A 25039-nucleotide genomic window follows, 5' to 3' on the forward strand; every position below is an offset into this window, starting at 1 on the left:
ATGTAACAGGCTATCATTCAAATGGCAGTTGCACCTTGATCAGTTGACCTTACTATGCCTGCATAAAAGCAAAATCCTAGGTATATTTTTAAATAATAATAATTACAAATTTTATTAAAAAACAAAAGGAAAAATCTAAAATAGCTTTATAAACTTTCCTTTCTTTGGTTCCTCCATATATAAATGAATTATGCTGGCTGATACTAACCAGTATCAGTCAGCTGTGGGAAGGAGGCAGTATTTATTTAAAAAGTAAGTACTACTGAAAGCACATTAAAATAATACTACCCTCTTTTCTAAATATCTATTTAAGGATATTACAAAAAAAAATCATTACATTTGCCCAACCGGAAGTGAACCATGGCTCCTTCCTATCAGTATATTAAATGTAATGGTCCGCATGTCAAATACAACTTCCTCTGGTTTGCCATGAAGACCCTCTGCACTTGGCCATCCAGATCTACCTAGTCATCTCATTTTCTCATTATGTACTAAATTTTAGAATTATTTAAATGGAAATACTCTTAAAGATCTTCTAATCTAAGACTCTTACTCTAGAGCAAAGAAATTGAGCCCCAGCCCAGCCTAGTCAAGGACTTGTCCTTAGTCACAGAGCTAATTATCACCAGAGCCAAAGACTGAAAGTCCAAACATGCTAACACCCAACCCAACACTCATTCTGCAAAACTGCCAATGTCAATATCCAGTCAGTCAGAAAAGTTTTTATAATCTTACCAAATGTAACATATCATGTTTGCTTTCAAACTCACACCTTTGTTCTTGTTGCCTCATTAGCCCAGACAGCCCTGCTCTGTCAGCTTTCTTACTTCACTAGGTAAGTTACCTATAGAGCACCCAGATGTTGAGATGTTAATAAGTTATACTCTCTCATTTTACCAAGTTGGAATTAAAAGCTCTTTGTTACAGCAACATTAAATATGTATAAAACAAATATTTTATCTTATTTAATAAATTATGTAAAATATTAAATATAAAAAAATTTAAATCCTCTTCATCCTTTAAGATCAGACCTGAGCCCCCAAAGAGCTCAACTTTCTCTGAATACTGACTGTACCATAGAACACTAATGGACATAAGTACGTAGGCTGTATTAAAGTACTCATTACATAAGTTACTTCTCTCTTATTTAGAAACACTCTAAGATCCTTTAGAGAATAAACAATAGCTTATATTTCTATTTCTCAAAGTTCATAGTTTACTAATTAGATATAAATTCACAGACTATCAGAGGTACACAGAGAGACGAAAAATGCAAACTGACATTTATTCAGTATCAGGTATTTTATGTAGAGACCACATATCTTATTCTTGTATAGTCAAATAAAATATCTTTTTTACTTTAGAAAATTGCATTTTTATGTAGAAAACTTAAAATTTTATAGCCTATATATGGTTTGAGACTGCATTCCCACATACAATCATGTGTCTATGAAATCACCTTGAAAAAAATGCCGTGTTTCCCCAATTTCCCCAATTATCATAGGCCTAAATTTTGCCAGTCAATTCTAAAGGTGATGGGAGGATAAGGTTAACAGATATCACCCAGAATTACATCTTCTTTGTTCTAAGTTTTATGAAAAAGCATAATATGCTAATAAGTCTTACAGGAGCAGGAAAATACCTCTCTTCGATTCTGTGGCAGCACTATGGAGACCAGCACAATAAACAGAAGTTCATCCAAAAGGTAGAATTTAGTAAACAAAGACATAAAATGTGGAGTTAAGCCTAATAAGCACAGCACATAATGCTGTTAGAGAATACAAACAACATGGCCAATTAGGAGGATGATATGAAAAACTTATCAAAATTTTAACTGTACATATTCTTTAGCACAATTCTACTGATAAGATTTTGCCTGTGAGGCAGCTACAAGTTTCTCAAAGATACAGCAATAAGAATATTGGTTGTAACATGGTATCTAATAGCAAAAAATAAAAATCACCTAATGTTTATGGTAGGAAACTATTTAAATAAACATAGGTACATTCACAGAATGGAATACTATGTACCATTTATAATAATGACAAGATCTACATCTCTAAGATACACATGCTTAAGTACAAAAAAGCAAGGTTTTGAACAAGTAGAGTTTGAGCCCACCTAAGATCCTATATGTACTATAGGTATGTATGCATAAAGGATGTGGGGTTTTTAGCTTTCATTTTTTTTTTTTTTGATTATCATATATATAACAAGAAACAGTAAGCAGTAGTCACTTTTAGGAAACTATTTGGGGAATTAGTGAATGTGTGTGTGTGTGTGTGTGTGTTTTAATACCTATCTATACTATTTGCTTTTTTAAATCATTTACCTATATTTTGAAAAACACTAATATGTTTAAAATTGTATGAAGAAATACATGGAAACTATTAGTCTAGAAAGACATACATTGACAGACACTGATATCATCATTCAAAATTTATTATAAATCCAAGTTATGAAATTACTATCTCAACAGCAGATATTTAGAAAACACCCAAATGTTCATTGGGTTGATGTTTTTTGTGCTTAACCTGCCAATTCTTTTTTCTTGATTGGCCGGAAATGACACTTGTAAAATCAGAAAGGTTAAAACAGAAAGTAAAGGGATGTTATTAATATTTCTAGCAAAATTCACGTATGATTTTAGTGATTGAACACTTTTCTCTCAAGCATGGTTGAACCCATTTCTCCCCACAATGAATAGAGACACAGATGTGAACCTGTTTATTGTATTAACTATTAACTAAAGAAAATTGACACTGTAACTGGCAACGAGCCCCAGACTGATAGTGCAAAGCAGAATTTATCCTAAATGCATGTCTTTTTATCTGAACATCCTTTAAAATAATTACATGTCCCAAACGCCTCATAATTCAAATAGTAACATGGCCCTTAAAATTATTTTCTTACTATTGGTCAAAGAAATCTGTTTGCATAGGGATGACATTAAACATTAAGAACATCATTCAATAGATATTTTCAGAAATCTAGCAATGCAAGTCATCATACTACAATAGCACCAACAGCACTTCTGGAATTCAAAAAAGGGGAAAATCCCAAAGTGGAATGAAAATAATGGTAAGAGCATCATAGTTACATTAGACACTGAATCGGACTTTAATAGAAAACTGGAATTTGTGCCAATACATAAGTTATTCATATTACAGGGCAAGAAAATGGAAATACTGAGAAGGGGCCTTAATAATTTGAACAATTTAAAGGCAAATGATACTCTTCAAAGATAGAAAAAATGTATGGATAGGAGAGGAGGTCTCAAATGTTAAACTAAGTAAGTTTAGAAATATTCAGTAGCTAAACTCGATTGACTATCGCACTACTGGTAGGTAAATTTTATCTAGCTTTTTCCCCTAGAAATTGTTTCTCAAACATGAGGCTGTGTCATAACTACCTGGAGGAATTAGCAAAATACAGTTTTTTGAGTCCCACCCCCACAGAACCTGATTCAATAGGTCTAGAGTGGGATCCAAGAATTTGCAGTTCTAACAAAGCCCAAGGTAATGGTGATGCTGCTGAGCCAGAGAACACAGTTGAAGAAGCACTATACAAGAATAATGCTGAATACATCAAACACCCTATCTTTACAGGGCATGGCACAGTAAACCAAAAACGCTAGCAATGGGCATCCTCACATAACTGGAGACAGGTGCAGGTCTTCCCAATTGAGTCCAATAACCACCTAGACAGCAAGTCTTCAGGATACATTTAGATCTCTCCATTCATATTCTCTCCTATCTTTCAAAAAAGAAAAGGTCTCCTTTCACCATTAAGATTACCTTTTAAAATGTACCAGACTATAATGACATTTATATTCTGTACCACTATCCAGTTTCAAGTGATTGAAAAAATACCTCTGCTGTACCATTACACCGTACATTGCTAACAGTTAGCAGTAACTATGAGGATATGTTCAGGAACTGACATCTTACCAAGCACTCATCCTGATTCAAATGCTCGTTGGAATCCATATTAAGCTTCCTCTTTCTGTTGGGCTGTTTCATGGCCACTTATCAGTCCTTAGCAGTTTTTCTGCAAAATAATACCAAATGAAAAGCTGAGAGGTTTTCGCTCCTTTCAAATTGAAAAGAAAAAAAAAACATATTTTTCAATTATACTTCCTATTTCTGTAAATAACCTGATAAATGGGCTAACACAGAGACTTCACTATTGATGTTAAAGCCCCTAATATATTAATAAAATGGAATAAAGATGATTTTCTGCCCAGATATAAATTTTAAATCACAAAGAAAATAGATTTTTTTGGTCTTACTTGTTATAAATTTCTGGTTTTAGTTTGGTTGTGGTTAGCTGATCTAACCAATTAGAATTCACTATGATCTGCCTATACAGCATCTGTACTCACATGCTCTATTTGTTCAAAAGTGTCAAGGCAAAAATATTCTTGGCAAGAGGTCTTAATCATACAAGACATAGCACAGCAATCTGAAACAGAAAAAAAATAAGGAACATTTTTAGCAATCCAAGTAAATTAATAGATAGTAGTCATAGAAAAATTGCACAGGGGTTAAAGACAGCACTATCAAGCTATGGCCAGCCACTGCAGCAAGAGTTAGAGTCCTGGCCGGCCATAATGTCTCCCATTATGAGTCCTGGCCGGCCACATAGCACAGCAGACCTCTCCTTCCTCACCCACTGCTCCCCTCAGCAGTGTATTTCAGTACATCTGCCTGTTATTAAGCTCCCCGCTCTCTCTGGTGAATCCTCTCACCTCCCGCACCTCTGCCTTACACCCCAGTTCTTGTATGCATAAATAAATAAATCTTAAAAAAAAAAAGTTATTCGGGGGCCTCCCTGGTGGCATAAGGGGTTAAGTCTCAAGCTATCGCCAGCCACTGCAGCATGAGTTCAATCCCCAGCCAGGCCGCTGACCCACATGGTACAGCAGACCTTTCCTGCCTTGCCCACTGTTCCCCTCAGCAGTGTATTTCAGTGGATCTGCCTGTTCTGCTCCCCACTCTGTCTCTGGTGAATCTTATCACCCACCCACACATCTGGCCTATACCACAGCTCCTGTATGGTATGCATAAATAAAATAGATCTTTTTTTTAAAAAAAAAGAAAAGTTATTTGGACTAAGTTTTTTGATAGAGTAGGATAATCATTTGATTACCACTGAAGCTATAATTCAAATGGTCATTTAAATAATTTTAACTATAATGTTAAAAAGTCTAATAGATCTAAATCATCTACAGTCCCAGTGCTTCGGAATCATCCATCCCACTTCCCCCTTGTATTTTCCAACTGAACAATGACCCTAAATAATGCAACTTCAACATCTTCACAACTGAACTCATTTCCCCTCACTGCTTGCCATTTCTACTCTCCCTTCCTATTCACACTGTCATGAGAAGACTACCCAGATCTCTGCTCCTTATAGTTCAGACCATGTACAAGAGTAGCAGACCTAGAAGCATGTGGAAGCTAAAATACACTCTGGGCTCTGCATAAACACCAATCCCCCTGCCACAGTTTTTTCTGCCTGGAAGAAAATGAATCTTTATCTAAATCAAAGATAACTTTTCAGTTAAAGGTGGCCATTACTTTGCTTGAGCCAGAGACCTAGGAGTTACCATCATTTCATCCTTTGTATAGCATTCCACACTGTCAAGAAATTTTGCTGATTTTTAATCTACTAAACACTTTTTGAATTCATCTTTTCCCTCTATTCCCATTAACTCTCACCCCTTCAATTTTATGTTCCAATCAACTATAGATCTTGCAGTTCTTTGCAACATGACATCCCTGCTGCTTCTCAGTGCCATAATTTTGCTGGTCCCTCAACCTTGGAATATCTTCTTTACTATGCACCTTTTCCTCTATCAACTTCTCTACTTCCTGCCCATTCTTTATGACACAACTAAAAGAGACTTCACATGCTTGAGAAAAGCCTTTCTTATTTAATTCCTGCTCCTAATGAACCAGGTATATTTTACCCACAATTCATGGTATCTGTGCTCATCTTTGTCATACTGTTCATCACTATATACTCTAGTTTCCATTTCCAGATGTCTCCATTATAAGGCTGTAAGATACCTGATGACAAAGACTGTGGATTACTGATTCTTACCTTCCTTCCATTGTCTACTTAGTATCTGACTCACAGCAGACTCTCAATGCATGCGACTTGCTGTCCTAAACTGCATAACCACATTTCTGGATTATTGAGGAGTCTCAAATCCTTAAGTCCACTGCATATTACTTATCAATCCATCTATTGTTCCTTCTGGAAAGCTGTATAACTAGACTGAGCACAATTCACAAAACATAATTCTTTCTTTTTACTATACCCCCACAATAATTATATCTGTTTTATTTCTAGTCAGATGATATGTATGTCCTTAAGACAGGCACTTACCTACTAAATTCAGTAACGTTACATTCATTTTGTGGATGTAAATACAATTTATCATACCTAGCTTCTGGTAATACTCTGAACATCTATGCAAATGATCAGCTTAGACTTGATGCCTCTAGCAAACTGTTATTGCACAAGACATTAAGTACTGCCAAGGTTGGCTCACATTTCACAATTAATAATACCCCATGGCTTGTCAAGCTGAAATCATCTGGCTACTGAAGCTTCTCTCCTGACCTTCAAAGTGATCTGTCTTGTTAATCACTGGTAATTATCTCAGTAACCCCTGTTTTGGTCCTTATTTTTCAAAGCCTAAATTTATATTATTATGTATCCAGGAAAAATTAATTTTTTATACTGTGAAGTTTCACAATACCATTTAGTAACATTTGGATTCCCTTCAGACTTAGAAAATATGAAGCAAAAATATAAAAGTTATCTAACAGCCTATATAAGATTTCATTGTCAGAAAAAAAGATCAAAAGTAATATTTTATTGAGTTATTGAGTACAATACAAAAGAGATGGGTGATATTTGTAATAATTTGTAACAGATAGACAGACAGGTTGATAGGTATGAGTAGATGGACTATAGATAGACAGTAGACAGGCTGATACACAGAAAGACAGGAAGGCTTTATACAATGGCTTCAAAATCAATTCATAGGCTCTATTCTAACCAACAACAACAAAAAAAAAAAAAAAACAGTACCTCTGACATAAACTTAACTTGAGATTCTTGGCACAGTATCAAAATATATGGGTAATTCAGACTATCCATGATATATGGCCAACTCCTAGGGGGCCCCAAATGGCACATCATCCACATGATATGTTGCTGAGTTCTTGACAGAATATAATAAGACTTTTTAGAGGCAAGGAACAACAATGCCAGATTCTAAAACACATGAAAGAAACATCATCAAGAAGCAAATGTGATGGGCGACTGGGCAGGAATGCACCTGCATCCTTTAGCTTTGAAACAATCAAGTTCTAACTATAGTATACAAGTTTATTTCACGGGATTTTAATTAAAAAATTTCTAGGGCCTCCCTGGTGGCGCAGCAGTTCGAGCTCAGCACTGTGGAGCTGGCCACAGCCTCTGCAGTGCGGGTTTGATTCCGGCCGACCAGGGAGATGCCCACATGGTGCGGCAGATCTCTCCTGTCTCACCCGCTGTTCCCCTCAGCAGTGTATTTCAGTCAGTCTACCTGTTCTGTACCCCGCTCTGTATCTGGTGAAGCATATCACCCACCCATACATCTGACCTGTGCCCCGGTTCTTGTATGCATACAATAAATAAATCTTTAAAAAAAATTTTTCTAAATACTGTTTTATATTTTTTAAAAAACTGCTAAATACACATAAGTGATTCATATTTCAGCAGAAAATACAAATTTTTCCAACTAATCATTTTAGTCAATTTGATTTCCCCTTCATGGTTAGTAAAATTTTCTGTCTGCACATTGCCAAACACTTGCTTTACTGACCTCCTAACTGAGGAGGTAAATTAAATATTTAGAAAGCATACGAACAGTTTAAATTCTTCAAATTAAAAGTTTATAGGAGTCGGGCCTCCCCGGTGGCGCAGGGTGGCGCAGTGGTTGAGCGCTGGGCTGCGAAGTTCTGCAGCGCTGGTACCATCCCCAGCCGCGGGGCGAGGGTCCCACATGGTGTGGCAGACCTCTCCTGCCACCAGCTGCTCCCCTCAGCAGTGTACTTCATCAGTCTACTTGATCTGTTCCCCGCTCTGGCTCTGGTGAATTCTCTCACCCTCCCATGCTTCTGACTGTACCCAGTGCTTGTATGTATAAATGAATGAATGAATGAATGAATGAATAAATAAATAAGTAAATAAATAGATCTTGAAAAAAAGTAGCGATTATTAAAAAAAAAAAGTTTATAGGCGTCTCCCTGTTGGCACAGGGGTTGAAGCCTCAGCACTATCAAGCTATTGCCAGCCATTGCCCATGAATTGAATCCCAGGCCTGGGAGCTGACCCACATGAGGCAGCAGACCTCTCCTGTCTCGCCTGCTCCACTCAGCAGTGTGTTTCAGTAGATCTGCCTGTTCTGTGCCCCACTCTGTCTCTGCTGAATCCTCTCACCCCCCGCACCTCTGGCCTTCACCCCAGTTCTTGTATACATAATAAAACAAATCTTTAAAAAAATAAAAAAAATAAAATAAAATAAATAAAAATATATAAAAAACAAAAATAATTCACTGCCCATATCATGATTCAGTAATTATTTTTAAAAATACTTATTGATCACCTGTTATCATCAAGACAGTCAGAGGAACTTTGCAGAGTAAAATAATGATTTATCAGGCATAAGCAGAGTAGTCATGTGCCCTGGAAAATCCATTTGCCCATCCTGGCATAATTACTAACAGCATTGACTTGAATGCTAAAAAAAAGTTCTAATTAAGTATTAAGTTATATGGTCACTATTATTAAGTATTAAGTTATATGGTCATTATATGGATAATAAACATAAATACAGGAATAGATCACATGTCATAAAAGCAATACAAAGAGACATAGATGTCCACAGGAGGGAGAGTATGTTCAATATAGATAAGAAAAATCACTGCAAAGAGATATTTTAGCTTCTTCTAGTATGCTGCATAGAATTTAAAGTGAATTTATCACCAAAATATCAAAAATAAATAACTGATCATTGCATTGACTACACACAATTTCAAGAATGTCATCAGGCTAAAATGTACTCATTTAGTTATATTTAATGTTAACAATACATAGTACATGGTGTTTGAAAAATTAAATGATTAAAATTAAGTGTATTTTGATAACTGCATGGATTATTGCTTCCTCTTAATTGTAACAACAAAAATAGCTAATATTACCTGAGCACTCACAATACCTACCATAGCCATAATCCCTCTACATACAGACTTTCAATTAGTACTTATGACAACCCAATGGCATATGTACCACTATCACATTCATATCACAGATAAATAAACAGTGAGGAAGTAAACAATCTGTCAATGGTTATATCACAACCAAGTACTGGTTGGTAAAATTCTAGATTTTCTTCATTAAACATCATCCTATGATATTTAGTTAACTAAGATACAGACATCCGAGTATACAAGCCAAATACTTGCCACATACAAGATTTAACTAGGAACAGATACTGCAGTTCTTTAAGAATTCTTTATTTCTCATGTAGAGCTTATCTCCATATTTGTTTTGTATTGTCACTTTACTTACATCAGGCTACCTGGTCTTATAAATATTTTTGTAATTTTACCTATAAAATGTATTTTGCAATCTTAACAAATTAATGCCTAACCATTTATTTCTTGTGCACTCACATGTCTTACTCAATGATTATTGGGATAGTACAGGAAGTCCCAAGATCATTGCACAAAAGGTATTAGAAAGGATTGTCTACAGCTCACAATGTTATAAACATGTACTTACTAAATATTATCTTGAAATTTCAGTTCTTTCTGTCATTACTGTGACAATAATAAATTCTAATAATCAGAAACATAATCCCTTTCTCTCTCACACATACAGAGAGAGAGAGAGACAGAGAGACTTGTAGCAACAGTACAGAGATACAGATCTCTGGGAATATTAGAACAGTAATAACAGCAATAAAGCATTAAGTATTTTGAGGGCCAAGTACTTTTATATAGAACAACACTTTATATTACACATTTATTCAAAAGTATCTAGTCAGTAACATATTAACATTATTTGTTCAGAGATTTGTTCCATACTGAGGTCTTCAAACCTGAGCCCCTGAAGCTTCCAAAACTTCACACTTGCCCAGCACAGAGGCACACACCTATAGTCCCTGCTACTTGGAAGGCTGAGGCAAGAAGATCACATGAACCCAGGAGTTCTGGGCTATAGTGTCCTATGTTGACTGGATGTCTGCACCACGTTCAGTATCAATATGGTGACCTCCTGAGAGTAGGGAACCACAAGGTTGCCTAAGGAGTGATGAACCAGCCTAAGTCAGAAACAGAAAAGCTCAAAACTCTCATGCTGATCAAAAATTCACTCTTGAAAACTTCCTGCCAAGACAGCACTGCATATACTTGCTTTCAGAAAATACCATTAAACAATAGTTCTTTCTATAAATGGGGAGAAAATGAGAAACAAAGCAGGAAGTGAGGCTAAAGAACAGCAGGTTATCAATACAAAATAAAACCTATACCCAGACACATAGTAGTGAAGTTTACAAGCATTCAAGACAAAGAAACAATATTGAAGCTGGCAAGGGATAAGCGGAGATAACCTATAAAGGAATCTTGATTAGGCTTACATCCAACTTCTCTGAAGAAACACTATGGGCAAGTAGGGAATGGAATGATGTGATCAAAATACTTCAAAGACAGAAACTGCAGCCAAAATTACTCTATCCTATAAGGCTCTTCTTAAGATATGAGAAATAAAGAACTAAGACAAAAGGAACCTAAAGGAATTACAGTAGACAGACCCCTCCTGCCAAGAAATGTTGAAACAAGGTCTCATATATAAGTCAAAAAGAACATCCACAAAGAAATGAACAAGGAAACAGACAGAACCAAAAAATTAGGAACAAAATGGAAGTAGCAGACATTCCTGTATCAATAATCACTTGTAAATGTAAGTGACTGAACTCACCAATAAAGGCACAGAGTTTCTGGCTGGATTAGAAAACAGAATCCCAAATAATTGGAAGATGTGACTGAAGAGAATATGGAATAAAAACAAAAAAGACAGGGGCTTCCCTGGTGGTGCAGGGTTTAAAGTCTCAGTACTATCAAGCTATCGCCAGCCAGTGCAGCATGTGTTGGGTCCCTGGCCAGGAAGCTAACCCACATGTCATGGTAGACATTTCCTGCCTCGCACACAGCTCCTGTTAGCAGTATATTTCAGAATCCCAAATAATTGGAAGATGTGACTGAAGAGAATATGGAATAAAAACAAAAAAGACAGGGGCTTCCCTGGTGGTGCAGGGTTTAAAGTCTCAGTACTATCAAGCTATCGCCAGCCAGTGCAGCATGTATTGGGTCCCTGGCCAGGAAGCTAACCCACATGTCATGGTAGACATTTCCTGCCTCGCACACAGCTCCTGTTAGCAGTATATTTCAGTAGATGCACCTGTTCAGCTCCACACTCTGTCTCTGGTGAATCCTCTTACCCCACCACATCTCTGGCCTAAACCCAAGTTTTTGTATGCATAAATAAACAACATACACTTTAAAAAACAGCATTCAAAAATATTTTCATGTGGGCCTCCCTGGTGGCACAAGGGGTTAAGCACAGCACTATGAAGCAATCCACAGCCTCTGCAGCACAAGTTCAGTCCCCCGGCTGACCAGGGAGCTACCCACATGGCACAACAGACTTCTCCTGCCTTTCTTGCTGCTCCCGTCAGCAGTGTGTTTCAGTCAATCTGCCTGTTCTGTTCCCCACTCTGTCTCTGTAAATCCTCTCAGCCCCCACACCTCTACCCTGTCATGAGACAAAAGATATAAACTGGTCTAATATTGTAAAGATAGGGATAATTCTGAAAGTAATTTATAAGTCAACGCCATTTCCAATCATATTTTTTCATAGAATTTGTTAAGCTTTTTCTAAAATGAAAAAACAAAAGCAAGCTAACAACAATTATGTGAAATATTTACCTTATCATTTTATTATAAAACTATATATTAATATAGTGTGGGACTAGTGCAGAGATAGGAAAACTGACCAGTGAAACAGATGAGAGACTCCTAAAACAGAAAGATATAAATGACTGGGCATGTCAGTTGTAGACTTCTCATATATGACCTTTATTTTCTTGAGGTACTTCCCTTCTACTCCATGCTTTTTTGAAAATTTTTATCAAGAAAGAATATCTAATTCTATCAAATGCTTTTTCTGCACCCATTGAGATGAACATGTGGATTTTATCTTTTATCCTGTTAATGTAGTGTATCACATGAACTGATTTTGTATAATGAACCACCCTTTCATCCCATGAATAAATCCCATTTGGTCATGGTATATAATAGTTTTAATACACTGTGTGATTTAGTTCGTTTTTATTTTGTTGAAGATTTTTCCATCTATATTTAACTAGGCTATTGGCCTATTCTTTTCTTTTCTTGTAATATTTTTGTCTGGCTTTCTTTTGAGGTAATGTTGATTTTTTTTTTTTTTAAAGATTTATTTATTTATTTTATACAAGCATTGGGTATAGTCAGAAGCGCGGGAGGGTGAGAGAATTCACCAGAGCCAGAGCAGGGAGCAGGGAGCAGAGCAGGCAGAAGGACCGAAGTACACTGCTGAGGGGAGCAGCGGGCGGCAGGAGAGGACTGCGCGCCACGTGGGACCCTCCTCCGGTGGCCGGGGAGCAGCCGGGGATTGAACCGGCGCTGCAGAGGCTGCAGGCAGCTTCGCAACCCAGCGCTCAACCGCTGCGCCACTGGGGAGGCCCAGTAATGTTGATTTTATAAAAAGAGTTTGGAAGCATTCTTTTCAATTGTTTAGATGAGTTTGAAAATGAATGGCATTAATTCTTATTTAAATAGGTAACAGAATGCACCAGTAAAGTCATTTGTCTTGTCCTGGGCTTTTCTTTGTAGGGGATTTTTTTTTAAGATTGATTTATTTATGTATACAAGAACTGGGGTACAGGCCAGAGGTGCGGGGGTAAGAGGATTCACCAGAGACAGAGTGGGGAACAGAACAGGCAGATTGACTGAAATACACTGCTGAGGGGAGCAGCAGGCGAGTCAGGAGAGGTCTGCTACACCATGTGGATCACCTCCTTGGCCTGGGATTGAACTCATGCTGCAGAGGCTGTGGATTGCTTCATAGCGCTGCGTCTTAACCCCGTGTACCACAAGGGAGGCCCCTGTAGGGAATTTTAAAATTTATTATTATAGATTCAATGTTTATTGTAGTTATAAACCTGCTCAGAATTTCTTTATTCATTATTTAGTTTCTTAATTTCTTAATTCATTATTTAGTCTTAGCTAAGTTGTAGGTACTAGAAATTTAGCCTTTTCTTACAGGTTATCCAGTTTATTGGAGTATAACTGTTCATGGTAGTCTCATATGGTCATTTTAATGTCTTGGTATTGGTTGTAATGTCTCCTTCCTCATATCTGACTTTATTTATTTGAATCTTTTCTCTATTTCTTAATAAGTTTAGCTTATTATATAGTGTCTTATTATATTTTTCTCAGAGCCTTATAAAAACAAATGGGGCAAGTAACAAATCATAAATAGCACCCCGTAAACACTTGTAAATATTGCAAATATGAAGTGACAATCGTCTGTTGGCAGTCTCACAACAGCTTTATTAGATTAACAAGCCCCAGGTGACATGTCCAAGTTAGAGCAAGAAAATATAACAAAATTATATATATCAACTAATACTTCATTTCTAAAACCATACTGTTGATTCCTTTACCTACCACATGGGGCCAAAGCATATGGTTCATGCATGACAATTAAAATATGTGATTAGCATATATTTATGACTGTCATATAGTGGAAAATTAATAAATAAATGTGCATAAGTTCTTGTAGCTAGCTGATAACAAAATTAGAGCTTCTCACCTAGCAGTCTTAAAGTGACATCGTTTTGAAGTGGAGAGGTAATGTTACCCTATAAACCTGAGAGAGACAGAGTTGAAATTAGGAATCTATTTCCCTTGATCAAATTCCAGATTTACTAATGTAGCTTTTACTTTCTTTCTTATTCAAGAATGCAAAAAAAAAAAAAAAATTCAAAGACCCTGGATTTTTGCCAAGGCCAAAATCCTCCCTCTTTGTCCAGTTCCTTGACTTGCACTTTGAGGAACATTATCCTCAGTTCACACAGTTCCAGGATTGAGAGATAACATAGAAATGGCCAACTCAATAAAATCCATCCTCGTGACACAGTAATCGGTTGAGAGATAAATATGTAACTAAGAAAACCAAAGAGATTTAATTCTAGGGCTATGACTGGAAATTCCAAGCAAAACCTTTCTTCTGAGAGCACTAAATTAATAGAATGTAAGTCTGGCACAGTACAGGCCATCAAATAAAAGAGGGCTTCACTGAAACCAAAGTCAACATAGAAGACAAAACAAAGTGTTGAGACTAACAACTTTAGTCATACCTTACCTAACACCACATTATAACTTGTTAGTTTTATGAGCTAGTAACATCTCTTTTCTACTTAAATCAGTTTAAATTGGATCTCTGTCATTTGCAACTAAAACAGTCCAGATTAATAAAAATTTTAGAAGGAAGTAATAGTGACAGTAGTAACAGCAGGACAGTGCTCTCTAGTTTCCCAATTTAAAACAGTGAGATTTAGATTGTAATACCAACATTTTTTTAATTCATCAATCATATACTTATGAATACAATCTGGATTTTATTATACTTAGAGTTCTTTCCACCACCTAAAAGACCTCACAAAACTTCAAAACAAAATGATTTATAATTATTTGAAAGGTTAAGAAAATATGACATTAAGAATTGTAGGGAAAATAAGAAATGACATAATATAAAAATACCAATTAAAGCCTTAAAAGAACAGGAATCAATAATAATAATAATGGATGTGTTTGGGAAGATGGATAGCAAAAATTATTGAGCTTTTAGTGCAAAAAAAGCACCTATTTGTAAAAAAAAATCAGCATGTAGGAAGAGGACGGGGAGGAGACTGAAGAGTGATGGTCCAGCTATATGAGGAGAAAGTATAAAAATCTCTCAGGCAAATAAAAGGAAATAAGACATCTTTTTATATACACGTTCAGAGACTTTAGTACCTCTTTATATTCAGAGCCACTCAATAATGTTAAAACAATCTTTTACATAACCTGAAAATATCAAATACTAATGTCAAGCAATATACTAAACTCATCATTTCTCTTCATCCTGCCAGAAGACACATCTATCTATAGCCAGAAACACAGACCATATCATATATTGCCAGATATCACAGCCATTAACAGATGCCAATGTACGCCATATTTGGTTGCTATGATAAAAGGACTTTTGTACGTTTTAACATATCTGAAATCACAATAGTGTTGCAATGCCGTCAGGTAGCAGTACTTAGATAATTATCAATGTCCAAGCAGACATTACTGCGCCTCCTGGTGGCCAGATAGAACTTTGTATGAACCAACAATTTGCAGATCATTTAAAATAGGAAAAGGTAATAAGGGGTGGGTGCAATTGTATGGGGGAATATAACCAAAATGAAAATGCATACATTGTGCAAAGATGAAAAATGATGTATTATATAAAATAAAATATTTTAAAAAATATGAAAAAGAGTCCTAGTTGTTAGGGAAATGAGTTTATGATACCAACACCAAATGCAAAATATATCCAACAGCTTGTAAAACTATCCCAGACACAGTACTGAAACACTCTTTTAATAAATGATTCTTATATTATCATGAGAACACAAAGGCTGATAATGTGAGGTAAATCACAGATGATGATAACTGAGTCATATGTTATTCAGTAAAGTTCAACTATGAAGGTGATTAAGCTTTAGAAAAGCCTTATCCGACTTTAAGTAAGCTAGCATTTACTTTTTTTGTAGATATATATGAACAATAAATAATACAACTATATGATTAAAATATAGAAGACGTCTTTCAAACAATGGAAATTTTTATTAAAAAATCATAGTTTAATTGGCATTACTTTTCTGACTAATGACTTTTAAAATGATGGACAGAACATTTTACAATCAACAAAGTTTTATGTTAGAAGTAAAATACAACAATTTCTATAGAAGTCATACAAGGCCAGGCCTCCCTGGTGGCGCAGGGGCTAAGACACAACCTATGAAGCTATCGGCAAGCCACTGCAGCACAAGTTCGATCCCCTGCCTGCCAGGGAGCAACCCACATGGCGCAGCACACCTCTCCTGACTCGCCCGCTGCTCCCCTCAGCAGTGTATTTCAGTCATTCCTCCTGTACTGTTCCCCACTCTGTCTCTGGTGAATCCTCTCACCCCCCACACCTCTGGCCTGTACCCCAGTCCTTGTATGCATAAATAAATCAATCTTAAAAAAAAAGTCATACAAGGCAAATTCTATCCTTTTGCTATTTTGTGTAAATCTACCTAGTCTGTAGACAGTATGGTTGCTTCTGGAGTGAGAAAATTTCATTGTTCTTATTAAAAGGATACACGCTGAAGTCTTTATAATATTAGTAATATTACATATAATTTTAATACTCTCTTTACTCTGTTAAATCTGTGTGTGGGGTTAAATATGATCATTTCACTTATTTCTGAAATGTCCCTTTTATATATATTCAAAGTCACTTAAAGGAAGCTATAACCACAACATTAAAAAATCATGTGCTGAACACCTCTCCTAAACCATGAAGGTATTACCTATGTATTTCCAAAATCTGTCTTTGTAAGGTATCAGTACTCTCAGAAATTAGCTGTTATCATGGAACAAAAATAATAACCTCTCATACCATACATAAGTTAGAGTTTGGACTGCTCTAAAATCAATGATTACAAACTAAAAATAATGAATGTTTCTCTACTTCTAATGAAATGCCTTGAAGATACTCTGTCAAATTTCGCTTATTCTTACAAGCCCATATGTAGTCATTCTATAATTCCTAATACTTTTTTGCATCCACTCATTAAACCAAATGTAGTAGTTCAAGTCATGTGCTTCTTAAAAGCCATTCAATTTTACAAATAAACGTATATTGAGGACATATTAACAGAACAAAATGCTTTGGGGTTAGACCGATACTTTCTCAAATAAACAGTAATGGAAAACTAAATAAAATACTAAAGTGATAAGGGCATCAGAGTGGTCTGAGAGTAATGTGAACTAAAAAGGCTAAGACTGCCAAAATAAAGCAAGGGTGAGAAAAACCTCAGAGAGGTTTTTATATTGATCTGCATCAATACCCTCCTGGTTAAATTTACACATATGAAGGACCAGAGTGGCGCTTACTTAGTCTTGTGAAGTGAGAGGATCAAAATCGACATGAAGGCCCTCAAACACATAACCAGCTTTACTCTGATAAATAGCAAGGTAAAATGTGTAAAAGCTAAGCAATAAACATCTAAGAGCAACATAGTTTCCTAAAGTCTTACTGTATTGTGATGACAAAGATCAGAATTGAAACCTGAGCAAGAAGAGGAGAGGAACAGTTAAAATTTCAATTAAAATCCTAGAAGGATATGCCCAATGAACAGGGACTTACCAGAAACAGATTGAGAATTATGGAAGCTGCAACCCAACTTCAAATCAGCTACATTGAAGTGATCAACTGCCAATTTACTTAACTTGTAAAGAGTAAACCTTCTCTAGAGGTAAATAATTTCAATTTGTAACATTTATAGCCTCTAACATTTTATACATAATATATACTATTCAATAAAAATTACTAGTCAAATATAGATGGTCTGCACTACCAGGTAACAAGGCATTATACAATTATAGTATAAAATGTGAGAGCAACACTAATAGGCACCACTAGAATAGATCAGACAATTCAGAAACAGACATAATGAGAAATAATCCTTTGTTGGATGTATGCTGCACAGATATTTCTCCCAGTCACTGGGTTGCCATTTTGCTTTTGTGTTTTCTCACACTGTCAAGAGCCTTTTAGTTTGATGCAGTTGCACTTGTTTATTTTTGTGTGCATTCCGATTGCTGACAGTGTCAATTCCCCCATTTGATAGAGTCAAATACACTTCTAAGCTCAATGTCCAGGAGTATGTATGTATTTTACAGTTTCAGGTCTTATATCCAAATCCTTAATCTATTTTGAGCTAATTTTTGTGTATGGTATTAAATAATGACCTAGTTTTATTTTTTTGCATGTGGCTGTCTAGGATTCTCAACATCATTTACATCATTTAAAAAGATGAAATCTTGCGATTCACAATATGGATGGAACTTGAGTTTATTATGGTAAACAAAATAAACAAGAAAGTAAATGATAATAACTGATGGTCTCACTTATATGTCATATAAATTTTAAAAAGCAAACAAACTTACAAAACACAACAAACATTACTCTCAGACTCTGAGAGAAATACATCAGTTACCACAGAAGAGGAAGGAGATTGGGAGGGCTGGAAAGAATGTGAATTTGATCAAGGTGAGCAGTACCATTATATACATTGCATCATATACACAGTCATCAAACTGTGAATCTTTACTCCCAAACCCTTATATGGTATTATACACCATATGGTAAATCACTACAAAATTTATTGATAAATAAATGAAAAAGTTATAATAATTAAGCTTTTAGGAATAAATGTTGGCAAACATCTTCACGACTTTAGGTAAAGATTTTTAAAATAGTACAAAAAATGTGCCAATAATAAAGGGAAAGAATACACAGACTAGACTATATCAAAATTAAGAATACCAGTTCATTAAAAGAGTCCATTAAAAATGTGAAAGGGCAAAACAATTTAAAAATGAGCAGATCTAGGGCCTCCCTGGTGGCGCAAGGGGTTAAGCACTGCACTATGAAGCAATCCGCAGCCTCTGCAGCACGAGTTCGATCCCTGGCTGGCCAGGCAGCAACCCACATGGCGAAGCAGACCTCTCCTGACTCACCCGCTGCACCCCTCAGCAGTGTTTTTCAGTACATCTGCCTGTTCTGCTCCCCACTCTGTCTCTGGTGAATCCTCTCACCCCCCCGCCCCATCTCTGGCCTGTACCCAGCTCTTGTATACATAAATAAATAAATCTTAAAAAAAAAATGAGATCTGGTAAGACACTTCTTCAAAGAAGACACAGTCTATATAAAAAAAAAAAAGTGCGTCATCATTTATTATTAGAGAAATACAAATCAAAACTACAATGAAATATCTGACACCTGTGAGAATGGCTAACATGAAAAAGACTAATAACAACAAATGTTGGATGTAAATTTGTGTAATAATTTTGGAAAACACTATTGAGCTTCCTCATAAAACTAAAAATAGAAGTATCCTATGCTCCATCATCGGTATCTACCCAAAGAATATGAAATCATTAACTTGAAGAGTATGATGGGTTCTCTAAAAATTAAACACAGCATTACCTCATGATTCACCAATTCTACTTACAGGTATATATTCAAGAGATTAAGAAGGCAAGCACCTAAAGTAAAATTTGTATATCAGTGTTCATAGTAACCTTATTTACCACTGCCATAACATGGAAACAACCGGGGCCTCCCAGGTGGCACTGCGGTTGAGCACTGGGTTGTGAAGCTGCCCGCAGCCTCTGCAGCGCCGCCAGGCGAGGGTCCCACATGGTGTGACAGACCTCTCCTGCCGTGCCCGCTGCTCCCCTCAGCAGTGTGTTTCATCAGTCTGCCTGTTCTGTTCCCCACTCTGGCTCTGGTGAATTCTCTCACTCTCCCGCGCTTCTGACCGTACCCAGTGTTTGTATATAAATAAAATCTTAAAAAAAAAAAAGCTTAATACATGAGAATTAAGAGCCTAGAGAAAACTCTAGAAGCAGTATAAAACAACAGAGGGTAGATTAGTGACCTATAAGGCAGCAATGCACAAAGGACCCAGGTGGAAGAAAAGAAATAAGACATTTTAAATATGAAGAAGCATTACATGAACTTCCATTAGGTAAGGCAACATAACAATAATGAATATTCCAGAAGGGGAAAAGAGAATGAGGGCCAAACTGAGAGTTTATTCAAAGAAATGAGAGAGGAAAATGTCAGAAACCTGCAGAAGGACCTAAACACTCAAGTCTATGAAGGTGAAAGAACACTGGGACTTGGTAATAGAAATGTAATGAGATCTACACCAAGAGTCCATGGTGAAACGATGGTATGAAAGAATTAAAGAATATTGACTTTTTTCCTATGTGCTGAGCATTTAAAGTAGAATATAGTTGCTAGTCTCAACACCGTAAAAATTGAAAAACAGACTTTTTTCAGGTACTTTAAGCTGTCAAAAATATTGCCCTCTTAGGTTTCATTTTATCCTACTTGTTTTTCCTATCTCCCTAAATAATAGTTAAATATCATAGTTTATATAAATTCTTATTTTAAAAGCTAACTACCTCCTGTGATCTTCTAGAGTAAACTAAATGAACAGAACCATAGTTTGTCAATAAAATGAACTAAAACATATTTAAATTATAACTTACCACAAACACAACTTAATGCACATAAGCCTTCAATTTCTTTCACCTCTGTTGAACACATACTTGAAAAATTATTATGGAAAATATAATGGCTTGCTGCCACTGACATAACTCATAGCATGATACAAATCAACAAAACTGACTGTTCATGAGGTAGCTCAAAAACATCAACTTTCAAAAGACCACGATTAAAGCTAAAAAGTAATGTATATTTGTTTGCTACTAATCACATATGTATTCTACTCATTATTTTCAATAAGCATTTTTATTTTGATCACATGCATGATAAGGCAAGAATTCACTATGGACTTCAGCCAAGCAGATGTGATGAAATAAAAGGTACAAAAATGTGAATGAGATGGGGTTTTGTTAATAAATTCTTGTCAAAACACCCCAAGCAAATTTCTCAAAATACTTTCAATAGATTAACTCTTCTGTAGTGTTTTCAACATAAAATTAGGATAAACCAAGAAAATTTTTGGCATTATTTCTTTAAGCCTGAAAGCCAGTCAAAGTGTTAGACAATAATGATCTCCCTCCATTTTGTTTACAGACTACTTCAAAACTCAAGTAAAAAAGATGGTTTTTGTAAAGAAACTTACCATTAGGAATATCCACCAGCTAGAAAAAACTAGCTAAACATAAAATCATTTTTTTTTCAATATTTATTTATTTATTTATTTATATAAGCACTGGGTACAGTCAGAAGCATGGGAGGGTGAGAGAATTCACCAGAGCCAGAGTGGGAGCAGAGCAGGCAGACTGACGAAGTACACTGCTGAGGGGAGCAGCGGGCGACAGGAGAGGTCTGTGCGCCATGCAGGACCCTCTTCCAGTGGCCAGGGAGCAGCTGGGAATCGAACTGGTGCAGCGGAGGCTTCAGGCAGCTTGGCAACCCAGCGCTCAACCGCTGCGCCACTGGGGAGGCCCTAAACATAAAATCATTTAAAAGAATTATCATTTAATTATATTCAAGAACATATGACTACTTTCAGTAAGTTAATTTCAATGAGTTAAAATCTATCAATGTTATACAAATCAAATTAGTGAAGTTAATATTAAAATTTCATTAATTTATATGATTTATGACTAAACAATGAGCTATATCAAATAAAGTTTGATCACCTCTATTTTACCTTAATGTGAATTACTTTTCTTAATCCAAATTTATGAAAATCAAAATAGTAAGATCTTACTCTACTTCCATGTGCCTGCAAAGTAATTAACTGTTATTTGCCTGATTCATCCATGAGTTGGCCACTCCCATTTCTTTTTTATAATTTTTTTTATTTAAACAATTTATTTATTTATTTATACAAGAACCAGGGACAGGCCAGATACTCAGGAGGGTGAGAGGATTCACCGGAGACAGAGCGGGGAGCAGAAAATGCAGACGACCGAAATACACTGCTGAGGGGAGCAGCCGGCGAAATAGGAGAGGTCTGCCACCATGTGGGACCCTCGCCGGTTTGCCTGGACCAAACTGGCGCTGCAGAGGCTGGGGGACAGCTTCACAGCGCTGAGCTCAACCACCTGCACCACCAGGGGAGGCCTGGCAACTCCCATTTCTATGGGAACCTAATCAAAGGTCACATTCATCAACAGCAGGGATGGAATCTTTAAGGGTTCCTCCTCTCTCCTGTCACTGGATCACAGCCCGCCAAAAGCCTTACATTTCCTTTTTCACCTCACCCTTCAAACATCCTCTCTACTTTTTTTCTAGTTACTAATTAAAGTCACATGAGTTATCTGGACTTTCTGTGTCTACACATTTTAAATCCAAAATAGCCTGTATTTACGGAGGACCAGGTATACAAAGTTATTTACACAAGAGGTTATTTAAAAAGAATACCGTGGGGAAGCAGAGGACACTGTTACCACACATAAGGAAGCCACCAGTCCATCCTAGGAGAGGAGATAGGAATTAAAATACAGATCAGCATGCTACATGTACTATATGTACTACAACGATCCAAATACTACATGTACTACAACTTCAGTAACTGTGTGTATATTCTGCTCACCTATGGATTTTTTTTCTGATATTCTAGCTCTATGTATACATATGTGTTTTTTCTGCACCCTTCAAAGCATTAATATGTCTTATCAAATTGGTTCCCATTCAAAACTTAATTTCAGCTAGTGAAGTTTATGCCTAAAAATGAAATCAAGAAAACTTGTTCATCTTAAACAGACATGGTGATGACAGGCGAGAGTCCTTGATGGTACTTTATATTTGCTATTTTTTTTCCTCAAACTTTGGAAATTATGTGAAATTCCTAAGTCTTTATTGAGGGGCAATTCCTAAGGGAAAGTTTAGTAATATTTAAAAGCTCTAAATAAGAGGTTGTGAAAATTGAGATAACTAGTATCTTCTCTTCATTCTTCAGTTCATTTAATTTTGGTTTCTTTTCAATTAGATCACCAAACTCAAACCCTCAACTAATAATGTATTCTAATTCATTTAATGAAGGTCTGAGAGAAAACAAGAGACTATTCTTAATATGAATGCAGGAGTCTGCCAAGTGCTGATTACCTGATTTTTAAATTGCCCTTATCAAAATACTACATACACATATGCAATTGTAAAAATTCCCTTCACCTACTGGGTCCCAATTATCACATTTAGAACTTTAGGGGGAAACAAATCATTAGAGAAAAGTCAAACCACATACCTTAAGGACAGAAATTGGATGGTTTTCTGGTCACTTGATGGAAATATCAGTTCCCCTCAGCATTACAGATTACGTAAAATATATAAATTATGATATAACCATCAAAATGGAAGTATCCATGCATCCATCCATTAAAAGTTTTAAATTAAGGCTGGCTTAATTTAATGCTTTAAAGTTCAGAACATAACTTCATCTCTTTCCTTTTGCAGTTCAAGTGAAAACACTAAACTGTACCCACTAAAAAACTTCTTTAACTAAGTTATATACAAATAAAGATAAAACAGGGTAAAATCACAAAAGCTGTCTGTTCTCTTTCATGGTCTCACCTCCCTTTCCCCTCCATCAAGGTAAAAATAATAATATCACTATAAATTATGCAGATTTAAGTCAGATACTTCACAACTCTGGGGGTTAATGACCTCATTTATAAAATAAATGGGTCAGACTACCCTAGAAGATGGTCTTTCAGACCTCTTCTAATTAACTCTTTTGTTAATCTATTTTGAACAATGTCTTTAATCTTCAATCCAGGTCAATTGTGCAAAGGAAGGTCTGCCACACAGACAATATTCCTGAAATAAAATCCCCACTTAAGATATGTTTGACTTACTTCCTCATGTGTTACAGAAAGCAGTTCCATGAAGAGGAGAGAGTATTAGATGCAGAATTAGAAATCCCCATTCACATCTTGCCTCCACTACTTAATATTACCACTGTTTTAATCTATAAAACAGAAATAATTCTTTATCACCATCATAGAAAAATGTAAGAATCAAATAAGATACGTCAGTGATGAAATCACAATGTTACTTCTAGGACGGCTAACATTTACTGACCACTTACTTATAGCAAGGCACCTTACTAAATAGTTTACAGACATTATATAATCTTTAGGGTCCCTATTTTACAAATGGGATTAACTGTGTGAGTAACTTACCCATCATTATATAGCAAGTAAGGGCACAGTCAATATTTGAATCAAACAACCTCAAAACCCATGCTCTTAACCCTTTATACTCTGGCCTTAGAGTTCATCAAATAAAATGAAATCCTGAACACTAAATCTCTCCTCTTGATGAGTTTTAACAAAGTAAAAGTTGTGAAAACTATAAAAGTTTTAACTTTAATGCATATCTTATTTCTGACTTTGAAATAAGGTCAGAAAATAGATCCCTTACCCTCCAAAGCATGTATTAAAAGAACTTATTTTTGATGGAAACAGTTATAAAATACTGTTCCTAATCAATGTGACCTTATTTTACATACAGAGAGACCAAAGCCCAAATAAGTCAGAGAGAAGGCTCACAGCTATCTTACAGCAGCCTAAAAAGTAAGACATCACTAATATTAAAAAGGTAAGACATCACTACTATTACATTTCCAAAGCAGATCTCTCCAAAACCAATGAAGTTTTAAAACAAAGTGTCAAAAATTTTCCCCAAACAGGAAGAAAGCTGTACCAAAAGTCGAGGCTTTCTGGATTTAAAAAAAGTAACCATTTACTTAATCTTGTCAGCTATTCCAGTTTTCCAACCCATCCTCCTGTTCTCTTCAAGGTAAATCCAAAACCTTGTGAAGACTGACCTGGCTCAGGGTCCCAGATGTCTTTGTGTAGTATACAGTAACAACTTCTACATTTACCAAGCTTCACCTTTCAAATACTCAAACTGCCCTTTCTCACAGGCAGCAGAAAATAGGACCCTCCCTGGGGGAGTGAGGTGGCCAGAGTGGGGAGAGGGCTCAGTGGAGTGCATTCCACTAGGAGAGTCTGTACAAAATACAGGAGGTAGGGCCCCCCCTGGTGGTGCAAGGGGTTAGGCACAGCACTATGAAGCT

The 25039-nt window shown here is 36.1% G+C and overlaps 1 protein-coding gene across 18 annotated transcripts in view; it reads right to left on the minus strand.

The window, feature by feature from the left end:
• Positions 1–25039, minus strand: part of L3MBTL4 (L3MBTL histone methyl-lysine binding protein 4) — a 425819-nt gene that overhangs the window by 328012 nt on the left and 72768 nt on the right. For 7 of the 18 annotated variants that reach the window (XM_054694190.1, XM_054694186.1, XM_054694184.1 and 4 more), the window contains 4 exons: positions 23814–23926; positions 22381–22433; positions 4385–4464; positions 3951–4050 (listed from right to left, as the gene is read on the minus strand). In XM_054694190.1, the coding sequence (XP_054550165.1) occupies positions 3951–4022 (72 nt within the window). In that variant the 5' untranslated portion in view covers positions 4023–4050; positions 4385–4464; positions 22381–22433; positions 23814–23926. Of the gene's footprint in view, positions 1–3653; positions 3757–3950; positions 4051–4384; positions 4465–7107; positions 7266–13977; positions 13995–22380; positions 22434–23203; positions 23513–23813; positions 23927–25039 lie in introns of those variants that run through there. The other 11 variants (XM_054694193.1, XM_054694195.1, XM_054694196.1 and 8 more) reach the window with 6 other exon arrangements.

Source organism: Talpa occidentalis, unplaced genomic scaffold, assembly GCF_014898055.3.
Source record: "Talpa occidentalis isolate TD23 unplaced genomic scaffold, MPIMG_talOcc4v2.1 talOcc4.13, whole genome shotgun sequence".
NCBI lineage: Eukaryota > Metazoa > Chordata > Mammalia > Eulipotyphla > Talpidae > Talpa > Talpa occidentalis.